The sequence below is a fragment of the Protomyctophum parallelum genome (genome assembly GCF_964188405.1).
Source record: "Protomyctophum parallelum genome assembly, chromosome: 1".
Classification (NCBI taxonomy): domain Eukaryota; kingdom Metazoa; phylum Chordata; class Actinopteri; order Myctophiformes; family Myctophidae; genus Protomyctophum; species Protomyctophum parallelum.
The window spans coordinates 66372590-66394145 of NC_139697.1; the positions used below are offsets into that span (position 1 = coordinate 66372590).

The window sequence follows — 21556 nt, forward strand, 5'->3', positions numbered from 1 at the left end:
CCACAATAACTTGGCCCATGTCATTGGACAGTAAAATAAGCAATATGTTCTCATTACAATGTAAACATTAAAATATATAGTATTGATAAAGGGCCACGGATCATCTGTGGCCCTTATTTCTTTTACAGCCTGCCATTTTATTTGGGTTATTTATTTTACAGCCTGCCATTTTATTTGGGGGGGACTTGCGCCAAAAGGGCACGGGCACGTCAGGTGCCTGCTTTTCCTGATAGGAGGCTAGGAGCCTGGGAGCTATGTTTCTGTGTCATGATCGCATGCAGGCCTAGATACAGGGATACAGGATACTTAGGCCTGACTCACACCTTCACAACAGATTGATGTATAGCTGATGCATGAGACTTATGTCACATGGTTTGACACAACATTTTTGTTGTATGAGGGGGAGGGGGGCAGTCGAAACACAGCCGTACAACAAAAATGTGTCAAACCATGTGATTTCCATTGGATATGCATTGCGAGCTTGCATCAGTCAATAAGTGTCATGCATCAGCTATATTATACATCAATCTGTTGCGCACGTGTGAGTCAGGCCTTAGGAATCTGGAGGCCCGTTTCAAGGCCAAATATGAGGCCCCCATATATACCTGACAATTATTCTGTTGATACAGGCGTAACAGCTGTGATGGGACTGCTCTGGGATGAGTAGCAATGGACGATTATGAATTTGGTAACTAAGCTTTGTCCTTAATAAAATTATACAGAAATAAGGACATGCCTGGTCTTCTCCAATCATTTATGCTGCAAGGTCAAAAGTGCTCCTATAGACACATGCAATATGTATTATGTTACAGTTATTAACAGACCTAGGTTAGTAACTTTAACATCGTGGGTGAGAGCAAGGCAGCGAGTGAGCAAGGATGGCGGGGGGTTGAATGACGCCTGGCGGTCAGTCGGAGCTCGGAGGCCCCCCTGAGGGTGGAGGCCCTTGAACCATAGCAAAGGCCTCCTATCCTATGCCTAGATCAGGCATGACTTACTTGACTTATTACATTTATAAAGCTTTATTTATTTTTATTCTATTTATTTATTTATTTTATTTTTTACACAAAATAATACACGAGTCCCCCCCGGCCCCCCTCCTAGTACCTACAACCATTATGTCTATGCCTACAACGATCAATGCTGCACATGGACCAGATGGGCTGTTTCTCTGTTCCATCGTCATATCGCGATACAGAGCGACGAGGCCACGGACAGAGCTGAGCTGAGCTGAGCAGCAGCACTGAGAAACATGGCGGAAGGTATGAGATAGAATTTTTTCTTTTTACAAATTAATGGTATAGCCTACTCCCCTTCCTTTGTGCTATGCGTATTTAACTGATATTGATGTCTGTTTTGACCTAATGCCTTAAATCATGCATGGCGTCACTTCTCGGCAAACTGATCTTGCTTGCTTGCTAGCGTAGATGTTGCTGCTAGCGCAATTTTATTTACTATTCGGAGGAGGTGGTCAAGCAAGTCATGACATAGGTGGTTCAGTTTCGACTGTGGTGATGAGTTTTAGTTTAGCTTGGCAATGGACGACTATTACTTTAACTTGTACAAATTGACATTTAATGTTTGCGATGATTTGACCAGGTAGTGGAATGTTAACTGCTTTGAAGCTTACTCATTCTAGCTACAGTAGTACTGTCCTGCGGTTATGACTGTCAACATAACCTAATAACCGTGTGCTGCATTACAATTTTTTCCAATCTATTTGGTTAATATTAGAGAACAGGAGGACAGTGTCCACTGGGCAGGTGTCACTCCGTGTCAGGAGTCATGATCATCTCCACATCAATATAGAGTGCTATGCTGCCATAGGATCTCAAGGCACGCTGTGTGCCTGTTCAGATAAAAATATGCACAAAAGCAAAATAGTCCAACCACCAAGAGCTAATACTATGGCTATGGGAATAGAGCAATATTTAATTTGAAATTAAATTGTGCTTTTCTTTGGACTTGTTGATTTCAACTGCCCAGTACAGTAGGCTACGGTGCTACGCTATACATTTCATGAGTAACGTGACAATTTGGGGTGGAGTTTCCTCAAGTACCAAGACTTGATTAATAATCGCCTGAATTGGCTCCCCCCAAATAAATCAAATGCAACTTTGCATTATATAGGCATGTATTAAATACTGTTCTGCAAGAGCATGTAAAATGGTGTTTGTCAAAGTTGTTCTAGTACTAGTGCTAATAATTTTGGCCCTAAGCTCTTGGTGCAGCACAGAACCCTTCCTGTGTTGGGGTGGTCAGGTGGTGTTGAGAAACTCCCACTCTGCGCCTCATGACCACTAATGATGCCAGCAACAGTTTACGAGGGAAGGCGAAATAATGTGCCTCCTCAGCATTCTGCCCCCAGTAAAACTTCTCTGTTTGAAATGGAAGGAACTAAGGAAGCGAAGTGGGCCCCAGTGACATTCTGTGCAATCCAGGCTTAAACATGAATCACACTTGTAACCCTCCGCTCTGCAGAAAATCTAAAGGAAATGAAGTCATTTCTACAAATGAAATGACTCAAAAACAACCACCCTCATTGTATTCTGTTTCAGACAGCTTTCGAACAAAGTTCTGTCATAGGATCATATAGAGAAATTAAAGTTTCTGGACAGCTGCTGCTGAAGTGACCCTGAAGTGTTGTGCAGACAAGAGGTCACATAATAGAATAGAGTAGACAAAACATCTTGGTGGCTAGGCTGGCATTGGCAAATAGTAAATACAATGCACATTTAAATTCTTGTGGGTGCAAATCACTGCCACTACTCATCCCTCATTGTTGCTCATCATTTTTGCTGTCTATCGACAAGTTACAGACACATTAAATGAATAATCTTAGGAGTGATATTGTATGGTAAAATAAACATTGTCCCAAAGCAGGTTTTTGACTTGTACAATTGTATCACTGCATTGGCTATAAATAACTGATAAGTCTAGTAGTCTACATTGATGTATTAGCCTTGCTGCAAAAACAATGCAGGCCTAAATAAGTGCAGCAACATAAATAGTTCTCCGCTAACCTGGTTTCTTCTCACCGTGTCCTCTGTCTCATCCTTTCCTGTGCTCCTGTGCCATAACCTGGGACAGAGGAGGTGGCCAAGCTTCAGAAGCACCTGGCCCTGCTTAGGCAAGAGTATGTGAAGATGCAGCAGAAGCTGGCCGACACAGAAAGACGCTGTGCAGTGCTGACCGCTCAAGCCTCCAGCCAAGGTTCCTCCAACCCTGCTGCTGGAGACACTTTCATCAGCCGACTGCTGAACATCGTGGCCGACCTCTATCAGCAGGAACAGTACAGGTGAGGGAGATGATCATTATGGTAGCCAATTGGTTTCAATACAAGGACAGGTACAACCGTGAAGCTTTCATTCAGATGACATTTTCATGTAACATTTACATTTGTATTTGACATGAGTCAAAAGGTCTACATTATAATCTCAGTGCAACACACCACTACTTGTTTTTCCACAATAGGCCTATGGATTGTTTACCCTTAAAGCCCACTCCACAGTCCACACCACACCAATGATTTGCCATGCAACTATTTGCATTTTTCCAATAGTTGCATTGGTACGGTTGACATTAAAACTGTTTTGTTGCAAGGAGGTGCAACTAGTTGTATTGGTGTGGTTTGGCCTTGTTGTGACACAGGTAATATGTGCAACTGTACCCTGTCCTACAGTACAGTATCCCTTCCCTTCCAAACAAAACAGCATTTATCAAGTGGCAGCTTGTCTACTGTGACTGAGAAATCTGAATCTGAAATTGTTGGATTATTTGTGATGACACATTGTAGCTGCATTTCTGTTTATGGAATTGTCATGTTTAAGATAGCTTCTTTTCATTTGTTCACTTTACACAATGACATGTATAGCATCTGAATATTCCTGCAGGGATCAATAAACTTTAATCTAAATTTTATATCATATGCATTGTTTCACTATATCAAATATTAAAATATTACTGGTTGCACGTTGCAGTGATATTGTGGCCACTTTTTTGCAGTGATCTGAAGGTAAAAGTTGCAGGGGAGGAGTTCAGTGCCCATAAGTTTGTGTTGGCTGCTCGCAGTGATGTTTGGAGCCTGGCTAACCTGGCCGCCACCTCAGAACTGGACCTAACAGGTGAGCAGTCCAGCTCTAACAGCACTGTGTTAAGTAGCCAGTAACACATTTTACGGCCAGTGTTTATTCCACATACAATTCATTGTTGGTTGGTTGATTTTTAGCATGACAATAGCTGAGCACTCTCCTTTTGAACTTCTATCATCCGATGGTTGTCCAGATGCCAAGCCAGAAGTTGCCGTGGCGATGTTGCACTGGGCATACACTGACGACTTGGAGCTTAGTGGGGAAGATGCCTTTCTTATTGACCTGATGAAGCTGGCCAACCGCTTCCAACTACATCTGCTCAGAGAGCGGTAAGCTAATCGTAGTCGGCTTCTACTGAGAAGTATAGTTTACAGTCTTGCTGATTTCCGCAGCAGCAATTGTGCTATTATAGCACCATGCCTTTATTTTACAGATTGATTTTGCAAGTAATTGGGCGGTGCAAATAAATTGTCTCTCCTTTGGGGCAGGTGCGAGAAGGGTGTGATGTCGTCCGTTAATGTTAGGAACTGTATTCGCTTCTATCAAACGGCTGAGGAGCTCGATGCCACCACACTGATGAACTACTGTGGTGAAATCATAGCTAGTCACTGGGTGAGGCACTTTTCTTTACTGTGTGTGTGTGTGTGTGTGTGTGTGTGTGTGTGTGTGTGTGTGTGTGTGTGTGTGTGTGTGTGTGTGTGTGTGTGTGTGTGTGTGTGTGTGTGTGTGTGTGTGTGTGTGTGTGTGTGTGTGTGTGTGTGTGTGTGTGTGTGTGTGTGTGTGTGTGTGTGTGTGTGTGTGTGTGTGTGTAGGGGTGCTAATAATAGACACTATGTTTAATTTCTTCTATGATTATAAGTGATTTTCTGGACAGTGAAGTGAAAGAAATATGATCTTCTGAGTTTGATAATATATACTGTATATAGTACCTTCACGATGTTCTTTTGTGCACAAGGCATGAGGTGAAATTTTGAAGTTGCTGCTTTAATTTGTTGTGCGTCTGCCCTCACTTTCACAACTGTGTGAGTGATGTATCTCATCTCATTATCTACTGTATATCTATTATAAATTGAGTTTTGACCAGAGCCACAGTATGTAGTCGACAGCCTATGCTCCATGAAAAGGAGCGATAGGCATAAGTCAAGTAAGTAATTGTATGAAAGGCAATGTCAGATCTTTCTCTCCCCGTCAAAAACATAACCCATTTCCATTGTACTTTAAGATCTTTAATGACTGACTGACTTTTCACTATGTAGACTGAAACTACTTTCCGTAATCTATTCAGTTAGTCTTGTAATAGTCATTCTCAGGAGCAGTCTAAACTGCAATATAGAAAAGGGTCATTTCTGCAACAGGAGTTTTCTGTTTCAGTCAAGGAAATGGATTGTGCCAGCCACTGCCAGGGAACACCATAAGGGACATTTTGTGACATTAAATTATGTTTTTCCTGGGTACCACCTGGCTGTAACCCCCTCAAGTACCCCTGGGGGCCCCCATACTTCACTTTGAGAACCATTGCACAGGTGCATCTGGTTTCTCACCTTGAAGTCATTTGTTTTTGGGTCCCTGGAATCTTTCGGTTTCTGGTGCTAGTTTCAAAGTAAAGTATTTTTTCTACTGTACTGCCAGTTGAAATTACTTTCCTCCCATCTTTCCTACCAGGATGACCTGAGGAAAGAAGACTTCAGCACCATGAGTGCCCAGCTCCTCTACAAGATGATCAAGTCCAAAACGGAGTATCCGCTCCACAAAGCCATCAAAGTGGAGAGGGAGGATGTAGTATTTCTTTACCTCATGGAGATGGATTCACAGGTCAGTTATCAAGATGGTTGTAAATATCTGAAGTTGTCCCTCTATGATGGGCACGGGGTTAAGTCAAATTCAGCTATTGATGATTTTCTTGAATCACATTCTCTTCTGATTTATTTCAGTTGCCAGACAAGCTGAACGAACTAGACAACAACGGGGACCTGGCATTAGACTTGGCACTCTCTCGCAAACTGGAGAGCATTGCTACCACACTGGTGAATAACAAAACGGATGTGGATATGGTAGACCAGAGTGGATGGAGCCTCCTGCATAAAGCCATCCAACGAGGTATGGTTGAGGGTGAAAGTATAGAAAAAAACTTTAAAAGGTTTTGGAATGAAAACCTTTTACTTCCGTGATCGGGGTCCCTCAGGTGTTTGTACTTGATACCCTCCTTTTTAAGTTAATATATTACTCTGTTATGCAGCCGAATATTTGCCTAAAATGTAGAAATGCACCCATTAGAATATTCTTGGCTGATTCATATTCTGTATTTGTTTTTGTCCGACTTGCCGTTACAAATATTTTTTTACCTTGTATAAGAACTATAGTTTATGGCCCAAAAACCCTCAAACATAAAACAAGTACAAAAACAGAAGGTGGCAGCCAGGCAATTCAACAGCTCACGCTGAACAGTGTCCATCCACACTGACGGCATGTTGTTGTTGCTCTGTGCCTGTCATCATCATCGGTTTAAAGCCTGCTTTCCAGGCACCGCTGGGTTGGACTGGTTTCTTGATATGGCTTTCTTCCACCCGGAACTGTCCATGGCCACCTCATGGTCGATGCCGAGCACTTTCATGTCAGCCAACACGGTCATCTGCCAGGTCTTCTTAGGCCGTCCACTGGGTCTTGTCCCCTCTTAAATTAATCGACATTTCTTTCTTCACCCAATCGTTCCCTTCCTTCCTTACTATGTGTCCGTACCATCGCAGTCTGCCTCTCCTCACCACATCCACTATGGCCTCCACTCCTGTCCTCTGTCTCAGCTCTGCACTGGTCTTTCTCTCCCTTAATGACACACCGCACATCCATCTGATCATCCTCATCTCTGCTCTGTTAAGCTTCTCTTCATGCTCCACCCTCAGAGCCCATGTCTCACTTCCATACGTCATGCAACTTCAGGCAGAGTATGGGGCCTTGGATGTTAGAAATGGCATGAGTTCCCTGAACTTCTTCCATCCACTTCTCACCCTTGTGGTCACTGCTAGGTCCACCCCATCAGCGCTGAGCATGTCCCCTAGGTAGCAGAAACTGTCCACCACCGCTTACGTCTCCCCGTCCACTACAAGCCCCTCTTGCTCAGCTGCATCTGATTGTGGGACGTCTCCCCTGCACCGCTTGCACTGGAATAGCTCACTTGCCACTTGCCGGCTGCCTGTCTGTAAATATGAGCGGCACAGATCTATGACAAAGGCTCAGGGGCAGACACGATTGCTCAGGGCATTACGGTATGACATGCCTAGAATATAATTGACTCTTGACCGGTTTCTTAATTCTTATGTCATCTTGTTGCGCTTCTGTTGGAACTAATGGAGCAGAACACTTTTTGAAAGGATCTGAAACAAGTGTTCACTTTGCAAATATTCAACTCACTTCAAGCTAAAGGCTCACTTGACTCAAGGACAGTCTGTGAGAGTTCAGGGATATGCAGATTCAGAAAATATCTGCACTCTCAGTAATAGTCTTAGGAGTCTTGTTTAATAATCACAGAGGATCTGCAGCAGCAGTAAAACCAAACGGATGCATTTCAAGATTTGTGCACACTGGACTGCATCTGTTTGGTTTGACTGCTGCTGAGGATCCTCTATCATTATTAAACAAGACACTTATTACTGAGAGTGCAGATTTTATTCTCCTTCTACACAATATTTCATACAACCTGATGGAAATTGGGAACCTTAAAGGTTTGAGTGAAAGTCTGATGTTCACGTTGTTCTCCCGCCCCGTCCAGGTGATGAGTTTGCCTCTACCTTCCTGATCCGCCACTCTGCCCAGGTGAATGCAGCCACGGTGGGGGCAGTGGAGACCCCCCTGCATCTGGTCTGCTCGTTCAGCCCCAAGAAACACACTGCGGAGGTCATGAGTGGGATGGCCCAGATTGCAGAGGCCCTGCTCAAGACTGGAGCCAACCCCAACAGTCAGAACAGCAAGGGGAGGTGTGTGTCCAGAGGGGGCCACTAGTTTTGTTTTCTGTTATTTAGTTTGGTTTCATTTGTACCAGTCTTATTCAAGCCTTCAAACTAAGCCTTGAAAATAAAAAATAAATGAATGACGCAGTGAACATTTTAAGCAACCAGTTTGATGCATTAGAGAGCAGGTCTAACATTGTTGCCAGCAGTTTATTGTAATATTACGTAATTCTCTTTCCTCATATGTAGAACCCCTTTGCACGAAGCTGTGGCATCAGGGAATGAGCCCGTGTTCAGCCAACTCCTACAGTGCAAACAGTGAGTCATGTTTAAGAAACCCTCAATTTCCCATGGCCTTCCTAACAACACAACATAAATCTGGTAATAACCCATGGTTATCTTGCACTCGCCTGTCAGGCTTGACCTGGAGCTTAAGGACCACGAGGGGAGCACGGCCCTGTGGCTGGCCCTACAGTACATCACAGTCTCTGCAGACAACTCTGTAAACCCGTTTGAGGATGAGGCGCCAGTGGAGAATGGCACCTCGTTTGATGAGAACAGCTTCGCAGCTCAGCTAATCCAGAGGGGCAGCAACCCAGATGCGCCTGACATTACCACAGGTACTGTTAAAGACACTCAGATTGTTGCATCCATTTAATAGCAGCTTGGCTCCACCTTTATCACATGTTCACTCCTCTCTTTCATTCTTCCTCCTCACGCCCTCCAGAAAACTGCCTCCTGCAGAGAGCAGCAGTGGCAGGCAATGAGGCGGCCGCTCTCTTCTTAGCTACTCACGGGGCAAAGGTCAACCATGTCAACAAATTGGTGAGTGCTGGAAGTCACATGTTTCCCTGTAAAAACGATTACAACCGGCCGTCTATACGGAATACTTTTCTAACTGACTGAAGGCAATTGACCTTTTAACAAGGTTTAAGTAACTAGTAATATAATTACTTTACATTTTGAGTAATAATATTACTAATATGTTACTATTTTCCAAAAGTAACTAGTTACTAGGGATGCACCGAAAGGGAAATTCCGAAAACCGAATAAAATTAATATTATACATCTTTTTTTCCTACCATTGCTGTCATGGCCGTACCTCAAAGCTACCTGATTTATGGCAAAATATGGCAAAACTTAACTTAAATAATAATCACTATTATGGGTCCATAAAACATTTATTCAGCTCTTTTGAATGCATTAATTGCATACACTATTCGGTGATATATTTTCTGCCTATTCGGGCCGAAACCGAATAGGCCGAAAATGCATTTTTAGCAATTATCGGCCGAATGTTTATCACTACTAGTTACTATTTTCACAAGCCTTGTATGGTGGTACTGTGGGCTTGAGTGTTTATTTATAATGGTACACTGGGTTGGGATGGAGTTGCTTTTCAGGCTGCTGATCCCGTTTAGATCTAGGGCCCGATTCATGAAGCAGTTTACAAATTACGAATTTTCCAAACTTTCCCACGTTAGTAGTCTAGTATTATTTTGTTTTGTCTGTGTATTTTGCGGAGGGACGCTCTTTCTCAAGTCTGCTCGGATGCAGACTTGTACACAATGGGACCAAAGCTTGCTGTATGTCATTAGAATGCCTTATTCTAGACTACTAACTAACGTGGGAAGTTTGGAAAATTCCTTCACACCAAAATATGGGAACGACGTTCGAACATCTTCCAAACTCCAACTGCAACCAACTCCAACCGCCTCCCGAACACAAGGTTGCACAGACTTGGCGAGCTGCAGGCACACAGTACAATTTCTTAGAAATGTTGTTTCTAGTGATATATTGCATTTATATTGTATATTGCATTTATATTGTATATCATATTTCTACCACTTTGAACGTTTCAGATTCATCAGATTATTAGAATGAATGCGCTGAATGCATCTCAATGCACATGTGACATATATTATAGACACATTTTCTTATTTGTATCCATACATTCTTTCACCAATGTCAACCTGTTGTCCCTATTTTGGGCATGTCATTATACGTAGGTGAACAACATAGCAAAAATAGCTAAACTCTGCTGTTGCCAGTAGATCTGCTATTCCTGCTTACTCTTAAATGTTTTTTCTCTGCCTAGTGTTTTCTTCCCCATTTCAAAAAGTTAAATTCAGGCCCCGTCTCTGCAAGTTGACTTTCTTACATGAATGGCTTCCTTAAAAATCTTAACAACCCATATTATAAAATGGTCAGGTCACTGTAATGTCAAGTATACAGTGAGTTAGCCCTAGAATGTCTGCGATCTTACACACATTTCATGTATTCCAAATACACAGCCAGAGATCAGTTCTCTCCGCGCCCGGTTGGCAGACTGACCTCGCCTGCATTTAAACTTGTAGCGCTGCGTGTGTACTCGCCCAATAATTAATTGAGTTCTGGCATATCACAGGACTTAAAATGGCTATGAAATCACAAATGTTATTTATTACGCTTTCCCCCCCTCCCTCTATGATTCAGGGCGAGACACCTCTCCATACAGCATGTCGCTCTGGCCTGGCAAGTCTGACTGCTGAGCTCCTCCAGCAGGGGGCCAACCCCAACCTTCAGACCCAGAAGGCCTTGTCTGAAGATGCCCATGGGGTGGCGCTGCAGAGCCCCCTCCACATGGCCATCTCTCACAACCATTCAGATGTGGTCTCTGTCATCCTGGAGCAGAAAGGTCAGCAGAGAGGGCAGTTTTAGAAATTCTACAGCAATATCGCAGAATGCCGGATATAATTGAGAGGAGTCTAATTGGAATCTGTTAATTGGTTAAGTATTGTTAACAATGAATTTGAAAGGTAAGAGTAATTTGAAGGAAAGTTCCCAACTTGCATGAATATGCCAGTCTAGTATATATCAAAGCATAGTAACAAAAACAAAATGACTCGAGTCAAGTCACCTTTTATTTGTATATCACATTTAAGTTATTTTAACAATTTCCATTGAAGGACTGACACAGGATAAGGTCAGTGATAGAAAGAGACCCTTCTAGTTTTCTGGGGGGAAAAAACTAATCTCACAAGACAAACAAATCTGAACACAAAAGATATGTAGGATCAGACCTGGTGTGAGCAGTGTAAACGCCACGGTATCGGATGTGTACTGTATTCGATATGCTGTAATGGGACATGTCATGTGAAATACCTGCAATTTTATTTTATTTTTAAGATATTTTTTTTGCGGCTTACGCCTTTTATTGATTTAGTAAGGGACAGATAGTAGGCTGACAGGAAACGGGAGAGAGATGGGGGGATGACATGCGGTAAAGGCCGTGTCGGGTCCGGGAGTCGAACCCGCGGCACACCGCGACTGGATCACCAGTCCGGTGCCCAGACCGTTACGCTACGGCCTGGGCCACCTGCAATATTATTAATATATTTCTAAATGGTCAATACATATGAGATATTACTATACAGATGTATGCATGCAGATAATACAATTGCACTTTGTAAGTATATAACAGTCCAATGTGGATGCACTAATTGTATTTCTTTCCTTCGCAGCCAATGCACTTCATGCCACGAACAACTTTCAAATCATCCCAGATTTCAGTCTCAAAGACTCCATGGACCAGACAGTACTGGGATTGGCCCTTTGGACAGGTACGGTACACACAGTTAGACCTGTGGTCATTCACATGTGATTGTGAGTGTATCTATGGTTGTCTGTATATGTTGAGTATGAACCAAGACAAATTCCTATCACTTGTTGACATGGCAAATAGATTATTGAATCTTGAATTGTGGTCTTATTTACTGAACTCAGACTTATGAATTACACATGTTAGGAGAGGAATGTGTTATGAGCTTGATACAGTTCATGTGGTTAATAGAGTGCTAAGATGTTTCTTCTTGAATGACACTTGTTTTGAAAGTGTTTGATTACGATTATGTGTTATTAAATGAATACAATATCTGTCCCTGTCAGGTATGCACACCATAGCGGCTCAGCTGTTGGGCTCAGGGGCTTCCATCAATGACACCATGTCAAATGGCCAAACCCTGTTACACATGGCCATCCAAAGACAGGACAGCAAGAGTGCCCTGTTCCTGTTGGAGCATCAGGCTGACATCAATGTTCGGTAAGATCAGTCACTGTCATGTTATGCTTCAGTGGATAGAAAAGTGGCTAGTTTTATGTTTGTCAATGTTGGTCCGTCCACCACTAATGACCTTTCCCCTACCTAGGGCTACACTTAAGCCAAACTTTCTACTTGCAGACACATTTATCTCATAAAGAACATCTAATGGGCAGATTACCATGAGTAACATGACCAACGCTTAGGTAAAAATATCAACTTTCCATGCTTACTGATCTAGGTAACCACCACATGGCCTTTGATCTACATACAGACACCCTTTGGCCAATTTCATGCTGGGTGCTTATTTATTTTCTAAAATGATGAGGACAATGTGTCATAGTATGGAGGGTGTCTCAGCTCTAGGTTCATTTCTGGCAAAGCTGTAAGCAATTTGAGAATACTCATACAATCTGTATTGAAGGAAAGTATTTAATTCATTCTCAAAAGCACTTTACCATGTACTTTACATTCAACCATTCACACACACATTCACACACTTATGGAAGAGGAAACCATGCAAGGCACCAACCTACCCATCGGGAGCAGTTAGGGGTCCAGTGTCTTGCTCAAGGACACTTCGTCATGTAGCCAGGAGGAGCTGGGAATCGAACCTGGAACCTTCAGATTCCAAGACGGACGCTCCACTGGGAGCCACTCCTGAGCTGATTTGAAGAGATGATCATATAACTAATGTGGCCAAAAATACCCTTCTGTGTATTATGCCTGCGTAAATTGCAGAAAGGTACACCGATGATGATTGTCATCGGAATGTAGGTAAAAAATCTGCAAAGTTTCCCTTTAATTAGAGATGCTCTGATCAATTGGCCACCAATCTGTGATCGGCCGATATTCACTCCAAATGACTCGATCGGTGACCGGCAATTTACCCTATCTGAAGAAACCGTCTTATACCATTTTAGTGGTATAAAAGTCAATCACATATATAGTATAATATCATTTTGCACCTTTGTGACAGGCCACCCTAAACATTCTCCCCTTCCTCCCCACACAGGAACAGTTTTGACGTGGGTTTTGACATCATTTTGGAAATCTTCCCCTTACAGACAAGATCGGTATCGACTGATCATGAGTAAAACAATCAGTGATCGGGATCGTTCCCTTACCTTTTTTAATGCATTTTTCTCCTATTTCAAGGACTCAAGAAAGCCAGACACCCCTACAGCTAGCCATCAGTAACCAGCTTCCCCTAGTAGTGGATGCCATCTGCACACGAGGAGCAGACATGTCTGTTGTGGACGAGAAAGGTGACCACCCTCTCTGGCTGGCCCTGGAAAATGGCTTGGAAGACATTGCCTCTACACTGGTGAGACACACCCATGCCAAACCAAATATGATGGAACCATGAGATGAAAGTAGATGTTATTTATTCTTATTAGGTATTTGCATTGTTCATAGTGGTGTGTTTTGCCGTACACATGCCACAGTTATTAAATGACAGCCATGGGCGCGGTTTCGGATGTTACAGTATCTCCGTATGTCCTTTACAAACGTATGTAAACTTTTGATCACAACTGTATCTCCGTATTTAATGTCGTTATCAACACCATTCAATGCAGCCAGTATGGACATTTCCACATGTTGGTCGTGTTGTTTGACTATTACTAACCGTAACGGCTAAATCTAACCATAACCCTAACCTCAGACTCAACCGGCCACGTAATTCCCCTAACCTCATATCCGTCTTAACCGGCCATCAGTTACACGATGGTTTCGCTTCTGCAGCAGTAATTTCACTTCCGCATTTCCTAGTTGCCTACTCACGGTAGGCAGTATGTGGAAAGTTTGGAAACGGTGACGTCATCGCTGCGGGGCTCGAGCCCCCATGAAGAATTTGCAACAACTCTTTTGTCCTGACTCCTAAGGCTTCACTCACACCTATACATCTAGCATACAACAATGTTGCATGGTAGATGTAAACAAAGGGTAAGTGTCATGGCCGCCCCAATGCATTTCCAATGGAAGTCTCATGATTTGACACATTTTTGTTGAACAGCTTTCGGCTGTGTTTCAACTGCCCCCCTCATACAACAAAAATGTTGTCAAACCATGTGACTCCCATTGGAAATGAATTGCGAGCTTGCATCAGTCAACAAGTCTCATGCATCAGCTAAGCCTAAGGCTTCACTCACACTGTCACAACAGAATGTTGTATAGCTGATGCATGAGACTTGTTGACTGTTGCAAGCTCTCAATTAATTTCCAATGGGAGTCACGTGGTTTGAAGAGACACGTGTTGTATGAGGGGGAGGGGAGCAGTCGAAACACATACAACATACATACATCAGCTTGAAGTCGAAAATGTTGTATCAAACCATGTGACTTCCATTGGAAATGCATTGGGGCGGCCATGACACTCCCAACATGTGTCTGACGTGTGAGTGAGGCCTAACTGTCCGGGGGTGGGTGGGTGGGGGGGGGTGGACGTTGCTTGTCCTTGTTTACGTTCGCACAGTTCAGGCATTCAAATGCTAATCTGGTGGCTTTTGTTTTAACCTGCCAGTTAGGGTATAAAAGATGTGTGCATTCTTGGTTGCTTCCAATCCTGTGATACCAGATTTCTTTTTAAACTTTACACAATTGTACTTGTATGAAATTGGTTTGATGTATTTTCTTTGTCCACATTTCCTGCATTTTCCCTGCTAGGTGCGCCATGGCTGTGATGCCACTTGTTGGGGCCCTGGTCCTTCAGGCTGCCTGCAGAGCCTTCTGCACAGGGCCATAGATGAGAACAATGAGACCTCAGCCTGCTTCCTCGTCCGCAGGTCTGGCTACACAGCACTTGCAAACATATGGCTGTAGATGGGCACTTTACATTATTTACCTATGTCCTTTATTATATCCTACCAATGGCATACATTTTCTATTGCAAGCAGGGAGAAAATGTTATTTTAACCAATTCGAATGACTGGAATTTAGCCAGTTTCAGAGGCAAAGCCTCATACAGGCACAGTCAACACTTGATCCAATAATACAAGTGACTATACACTAGCATGGTATTTAATTTCATTCCAGTAATTCTTTTTTGACTGACTCTGGTTGACTTTAACAGCGGTGAGGATATGCTTGCTGTCAGTATGATCAGTCTAACATTCCGTCTATCCTTCATCTGTCCATGTGTGCAGTGGCTGTGATGTGAATAGCCCCAGGAGGCCAGGTCCTAATGGGGAGGGGGATGAAGAAGCTCGGGATGGACAGTCCCCCCTCCACCTGGCGGGTAGCTGGGGGTTGGACGACGTGGTGCAGTGCCTTCTGGAGTTTGGGGCCAATGTCAACGCACAGGTCCGTCTCAGTTGTGTTTTCCTGATATTGCAATGTACTCTTTGCCTTGTAGATGGCCTGTCACCAAAGCATGTAGTTTAGGAGCTGTTGCACATCACACATCATGGACGAGTTCATTCAGGGGTGGAAGACGTGATCTACCCAACCGCATTCCAAGGGTGGAGACTATTAAATAAAAAACGCTCTGACGTCTTATAATAATAATCATAATCATTATTATCACCAGTAAGATGCCTGAGGGCGAGAAGCGACCTCACCCTTGGGCAAGCGCTGGCGCTTTGGCATGGGGGATCAGATCAACATGGAATGAATTCTGTACTGGCCATATAAGGAGCATGTCTTGAGTGTACAGGCCAGGGTTTGATGAGGTCAGATCAACATATGGAATGTCAGAACAGGTCAGCTCCATATAGTATGGAGTATATAAGGGTGGTAGGAAAGGGAAGGAAACTTGGAAAAGAAAGATTTATTATTATGGATATAAATAAGTAAACGCAGTGATTCTCTGGCAAATTGATTGTATTTGAACACAAACCCACGCCTTGACATGAACACATAATACACACATTTTTCGATAGACCAATTGTAGCTATGGAATGGAAAAGTAATTAATCCCATCTTTTTCTTAAAATTGATAAATCCAATGCACAAGTACTTATTCAATCGATGATTTACATTGCAAAACAATTCGATACAGATTATTTCCATTGCAAAACAATACGATATGATATTTGCTGTTTACATATCGATATACTTTGTTATAGTGTATATCTTTACGCCCCTACTGATGATTATTTATGAAAAATCTAATTGTGAAAGCATCCTCCATTCCCCATAGGATCGGTCTGGCCCAATTCATCCTACACCAAAAATGAGGTTTGTTCTTTCTTTGTCTGATCTTGCTCTGGTTACATTCCCCAGGATGCAGAGGGCCGAGCTCCTATCCACATTGCCATTAGCAACCAGCACAGTGTCATTATCCAGCTGCTTATTTCCCATCCGGAGATACGTCTGAACATGCGTGACCGCCAGGGCATGACCCCGTTTGCCTGCGCCATGACCCACAAGAACAACAAGGCTGCTGAGGCAATCCTTAAGAGAGAGCCTGGGGCTGCTGAGCAGGTACAGTTGTGCTTGCGCGCGCGCGCACACACACACACACACACACTCCCCCCCCTGGTATGAACCTAACTGATCTTAGATTCATCTCTGTTCAGGTGGACAACAAAGGGCGTAATTTCCTCCACGTTGCCGTGCAGAACTCAGACATTGAGAGTGTCCTATTCCTCATCAGCGTCCAGGCCAACGTCAACTCCAGGGTGCAGGATTCGGCCAAACTCACTCCACTTCACCTGGCTGTCCAGGCGGGCTCTGAGATCATTGTCCGCAATCTGGTAAACGGAACAGCTTTATTCATGCTTAGTGACTGTATTTGCTGTACTTGCTGTTGTACTGGGACTCTGGTACATTTGTGTAAATTTTTATTTATGCATGTTATACATGTTCTGCACTTCCAGCTGCTTGCAGGGGCCAAAGTGAACGAAGTGACCAAACACAGGCAAACAGCCCTACACTTGGCTGCCCAGCAGGACTTGGCTACTATTTGCTCTGTACTGTTGGAGAATGGGGTTGACTTTGCTGCTGAAGATGAGAATGGCAATAACGGTAATAATCCGCTGTTGGTTCAAGCTTTTGGTTTTTACTTGTGATGTGATGAGGACCAGTCCAAAGTGTCTGGTTTTCAGTCTCAACAATATTTTAGGCTTAGTGCATATTTGACCTGCACATAATCCTATACCTACATGTAAGAACTTGCAGTTAGCTTGATCACACTCACAGTAATCTCAGGGTCTCCTAGGCTACACTCACAGAAACAAAGGCGTTTGAGCACATAAAGCCAATTCTATCCTTGCTGCACTGATTCCTATTGTGGTCAGATCTGATGATTAACTTATTAACGCACTACATTGGTTAGCTCCATCTTACCTAACACCTCATCAGCTCATATATTCCACCACATATGCTAGATCACAGGATCCTGGTTAACAATAATTAAGCAATCCGTAGACGGCACTCACGGCAATTTTTCCATCTTGTACTAGTTAATAAACTGCCTCATTCAATCGGAGAGCTCTGTTGAAACTTTAGACTTTGATATAGTTTCACTTTATTAGATGTAAACTATGAGCTTATAACAGCTACTATGACTGTACAAGAAAGAAAGCAATAGTTGTAACAGTTTTATTGTACAATACGTTTGGTTACATTTTTGTTATATTAGCTTCTGTAAAGTGTATTGAGAAACCTGTGACTATGCACTTTATAAATACATTTACTTGCCTACTCTTATGAAACAGAAATACTGTGCTATTAGCACATCCTGTACATAAATTCCTCACAAAATAATACCAATTGGTATTTTATAGACAAATCCACAGAGGGTTGCCTGGGTGTGGCCATTACTGAGGTGTACCATTAAGCACAGCAGCACTGATTAGCCACACCTGGCCTATGGAGCACCTGCTCCATGGATTACACCTCAGTAATGGCCGCGCCCAGGGCACCACTCTGTGGATTTGTCTATAGTTATTGTTGATTAGTCAGAATCAGAACTGATTAGTCAATTAAAACAAAGTTCCAGTTATAAGGATGGGGCATTTGTGTAATGAGCAGCAGTGTGGGTAGTGCTCCAACAACGTGTAGGACTGTAGGTAGTGCCCCATTTTTTTTAACTAAAACACCCTGCAATATTCTTATGTTGGTATTCACTCTTGTTTTGAGTTGCTTGGTGGATTGGATGATTGCACTCTCCTGCAGTAATAAGGCAAAAACAACACATATTACACTTAGAACTTTATTATTTTATACGTCAGGAACTGTGTAAAATGCTGCTTGGAGAATACACAAACCCAATAAATTTGCAGGACCCATTCTCAGGTGCTAGGCACACAGTTGTGTGTACAGCGTACATCCAGAGTCAAAAAACCTAAACTCGTGTAACTCGTGTTTGGCAGCCAATGACAGTTCTGTGATGTACTGATGGTCACTACTTTTCCTCTTTTTCATCATCGCAGCTCTGCACCTGGCTGTGATGCAGGCTCGCCTTAACAATGTCCGAACCCTTCTCACAGAATCCAACGTCGACGCTGAGGCCTTCAATCTTCGGTACTGTTACTCTTCACTGTCATTTCACTCATGATATGCAAACCTCTGTAGAAATTGTATCAAATTATAATGTTATTGTCTCCATAGGGGACAATCACCGATGCACGTCCTGGGGCATTATGGGAAAGAGAATGCAGCTGCCATCTTTGAGTTGTTCTTGGAGTGCATGGCTGAATATCCCCTGGACAAACCAGATAACGAAGGGAACACAGGTAGACTTCACATTTTGGGATCAGTCTCTGCCTGCCCACTATGTCAGATTGGTTCAATTCTGTTAGTCAAAGTGGACGAGTAGACCTCAGTGAAAGATGCTGTCGTGTTAGAATAGACGTGCTCTTATCACCTTCTCCAGTTCTGCTGCTGGCCTATATGAAGGGAAACGCTAACCTGTGTCGTGCCATCGTGAGGTCTGGGGCTCGCCTGGGTGTCAACAATAATCAGGGCATCAACATTTTCAACTACCAAGTGGCAACCAAGCAGTTGCTCTTCCGCCTTCTTGGTCAGCCTTTTTTTATTGCATTCACCCTAATCATACATGTATGGTTAGATAAGACTATAATAATTAATTATGTGCTATTTGTTTGTTTAGATATGCTGTCCAAAGAACCCCCATGGTGTGATGGATCCAACTGCTATGAATGTGCTGCTAAATTTGGAGTCACAACACGGAAACATCATTGGTTAGTAACTTGATTTATGCAGTAGTACTTAACACTGTGGGCCTATTTTATACTTTTGACGTACTATGGTGTCACATGGTGAAAATAGGGGATCTACATATAAGCAATAATCTCACAACGGCGCATTGCGATTCATTGTGAACTTTTTTTTTAGGGACACTATGTTGAAAGTAATTCAAACTATATGGTACATTTTCAACTGTCTTCTTTCTCCAGTCGCCACTGTGGACGCTTGCTGTGCCACAAGTGCTCTATAAAGGAGATTCCCATCATCAAGTTTGACCTGAACAAACCAGTGAGGGTGTGTGACATCTGCTTTGATGTGCTAACTTTGGGAGGGGTATCCTAATGCAGCAGCCTGACTGTCATCTACCCCCACATGCTAGCCATGCCACGCCCCAACTGGGTACTGCTGGCTGGGCATGACAGGAGAAAAGGACTTCAGTAGCAGGAAATACTGACAGGGGATCCCTGGACAGTTCTGGACCACAACTTCTATACTATTCCAGTCTTATGAAAAAAAATATTAAAATGTTCTAGAGGGACGCTTTGATGTAGAAAACAAAATTATTATTTTTTCATCCAAGTATTGTGAAGAGAAGCTTTCCAGCTGGGTGATGGTTGAACTGTGTCGGAGGGGAGATGCTATGTCTTAACAGGCTCAGTGATCTTGTCATGGTAAAATCTAGATATCACTCAAAACAAGCGCTGTTAACGGTCATCTTCAGCCATGTACTGTTCAGCATACAGAGAAGTTCACCCAGTTCTCTATATGTAGTAGTCAAAACCAAATGGATATTTCACCATTGGGAGCCTTGGAGATTCATGACCTACACACTAACATTATGCCACTGTTAATGGAAATATCTATATACATGAAAAAGCATTGTAAACCTCCAAGTGGCCCAGACGGTCCACTCCAAAGATCTGGACTGGGAGTCTGGGACACCTGTGACATTCTAACCATAACCATTTTTTCTTCTGTTCAGTTGTCAGTGTAGACTGGGTCAAATAAGGGACAACATGGGTTCTGGTTGCACTTGCAGATTCGTTTTTTAGTTGCTTTAAATTAAGATAATTTGACTGAGCAATTCAATTCTCAATTTAATGGTTGAAACAACCAAGTACACACATCAATCTTGTAAAAGTAAATTATAAAATTGACCTCTGAAAGCCTTACCATAACAGAGGAATTTGAACTTATGAACTGTGCAGAACCCAAATTAATTATGAAGGTGCATAAAATGATTATGCCTATGCATGTTTTATGATTTGTAAACTGAATATCTTTCCGTTGTCATAATCACGTAATTTCCCCCATATCAGTCACCAAAGGATTCATTCCATTTCTGGCCTATCATGAGGTCTTAGTTGGGATTGGCAAACCTGATCCTACTGATATTGCCTCTAGTCAAGTTTTCTTGACTTGTCACATTTTAATGCTTCTTGATTTCTAAACCTAACGGGTGCACTTTATCAAGATTACATGACATTTCTGATAATTTAGGAGAATGTGAGGAGGATGGATGGCCAAGTAGAGGGGCCACTTTAGGTATTGTTAAATTGTACAGATAAATGTGTGATATTTTTGACCACTACAACTGTTTTGTACTTAATGCAGTTTGTGCTTGTCATTGTGACAAACTTAAATCTTGCCTCTGTTAATCTTTTATGCACATTGTTTAATCTTTTATGCACATTGTATTGTATCTGTATGCTCAGATATCTAGACAGTCTCTTCCTGGTGTATCCTTTTAGAGAAAGGGAAGACAACTTTACATAAAGGTCATCAAAATAAGAGCGTTTGCCCTCATTGCACCCTCATTGAATAATACTGTTTTGATTTTTCTCTTCTAAAAAACCTAAGCATGTTGACATTCTTGTGATTTTAGTTTAGCCACCACACTAAACTACAACAAGACAGGAGTCATATTCCTGCAGGTTGGGTTTCTTGCTGTCAATCGGCCTGCCGCTGCCGGGAAATGCACTCGCTCTCCCTCCAATGGGTCCTCAATACAGACACATTGAGCATGGTTGAAGCTAGGAGAGAAGGGCAACCTATGGACTCTCGTCCTTCTCTCTTCACTCCCCCACTGGAAGCAAAACAAATTAAAATATTGTGAATGACACATTACAAATGACAACCACTTGTATATGACTGGCAGTATATGGCGTTTGTGTATAGGGTGGGAGAGGCAACGGTCCCGATTTTTCCATAATCTGGGGTTATTGCGGTTCTATTAGTCTGGTGGCTTTAGGCCTATTCATAGTCTGGATTTTTGGTGGTGAGGTGACCAC

The 21556-nt window shown here is 42.8% G+C and overlaps 1 protein-coding gene across 1 annotated transcript; it reads left to right on the forward strand.

Annotated features, from left to right (window-relative positions):
* The first annotated feature begins 1196 nt into the window (after positions 1-1196).
* Positions 1197-21050, forward strand: ankfy1 (ankyrin repeat and FYVE domain containing 1). Its single transcript, XM_083768846.1, has 25 exons — positions 1197-1262; positions 3091-3298; positions 4006-4124; positions 4285-4420; positions 4580-4703; positions 5754-5903; positions 6023-6188; positions 7855-8059; positions 8282-8350; positions 8450-8652; positions 8760-8857; positions 10508-10709; positions 11536-11634; positions 11960-12113; positions 13269-13437; positions 14778-14896; positions 15257-15413; positions 16335-16535; positions 16631-16807; positions 16931-17078; positions 18488-18578; positions 18666-18790; positions 18931-19077; positions 19168-19258; positions 19475-21050. The coding sequence occupies exons 1-25, from the start codon at positions 1253-1255 to the stop codon at positions 19605-19607; spliced, it is 3501 nt and encodes a 1166-aa protein (XP_083624972.1). The 5' UTR covers positions 1197-1252; the 3' UTR covers positions 19608-21050.
* Positions 21051-21556: the final 506 nt, after the last annotated feature.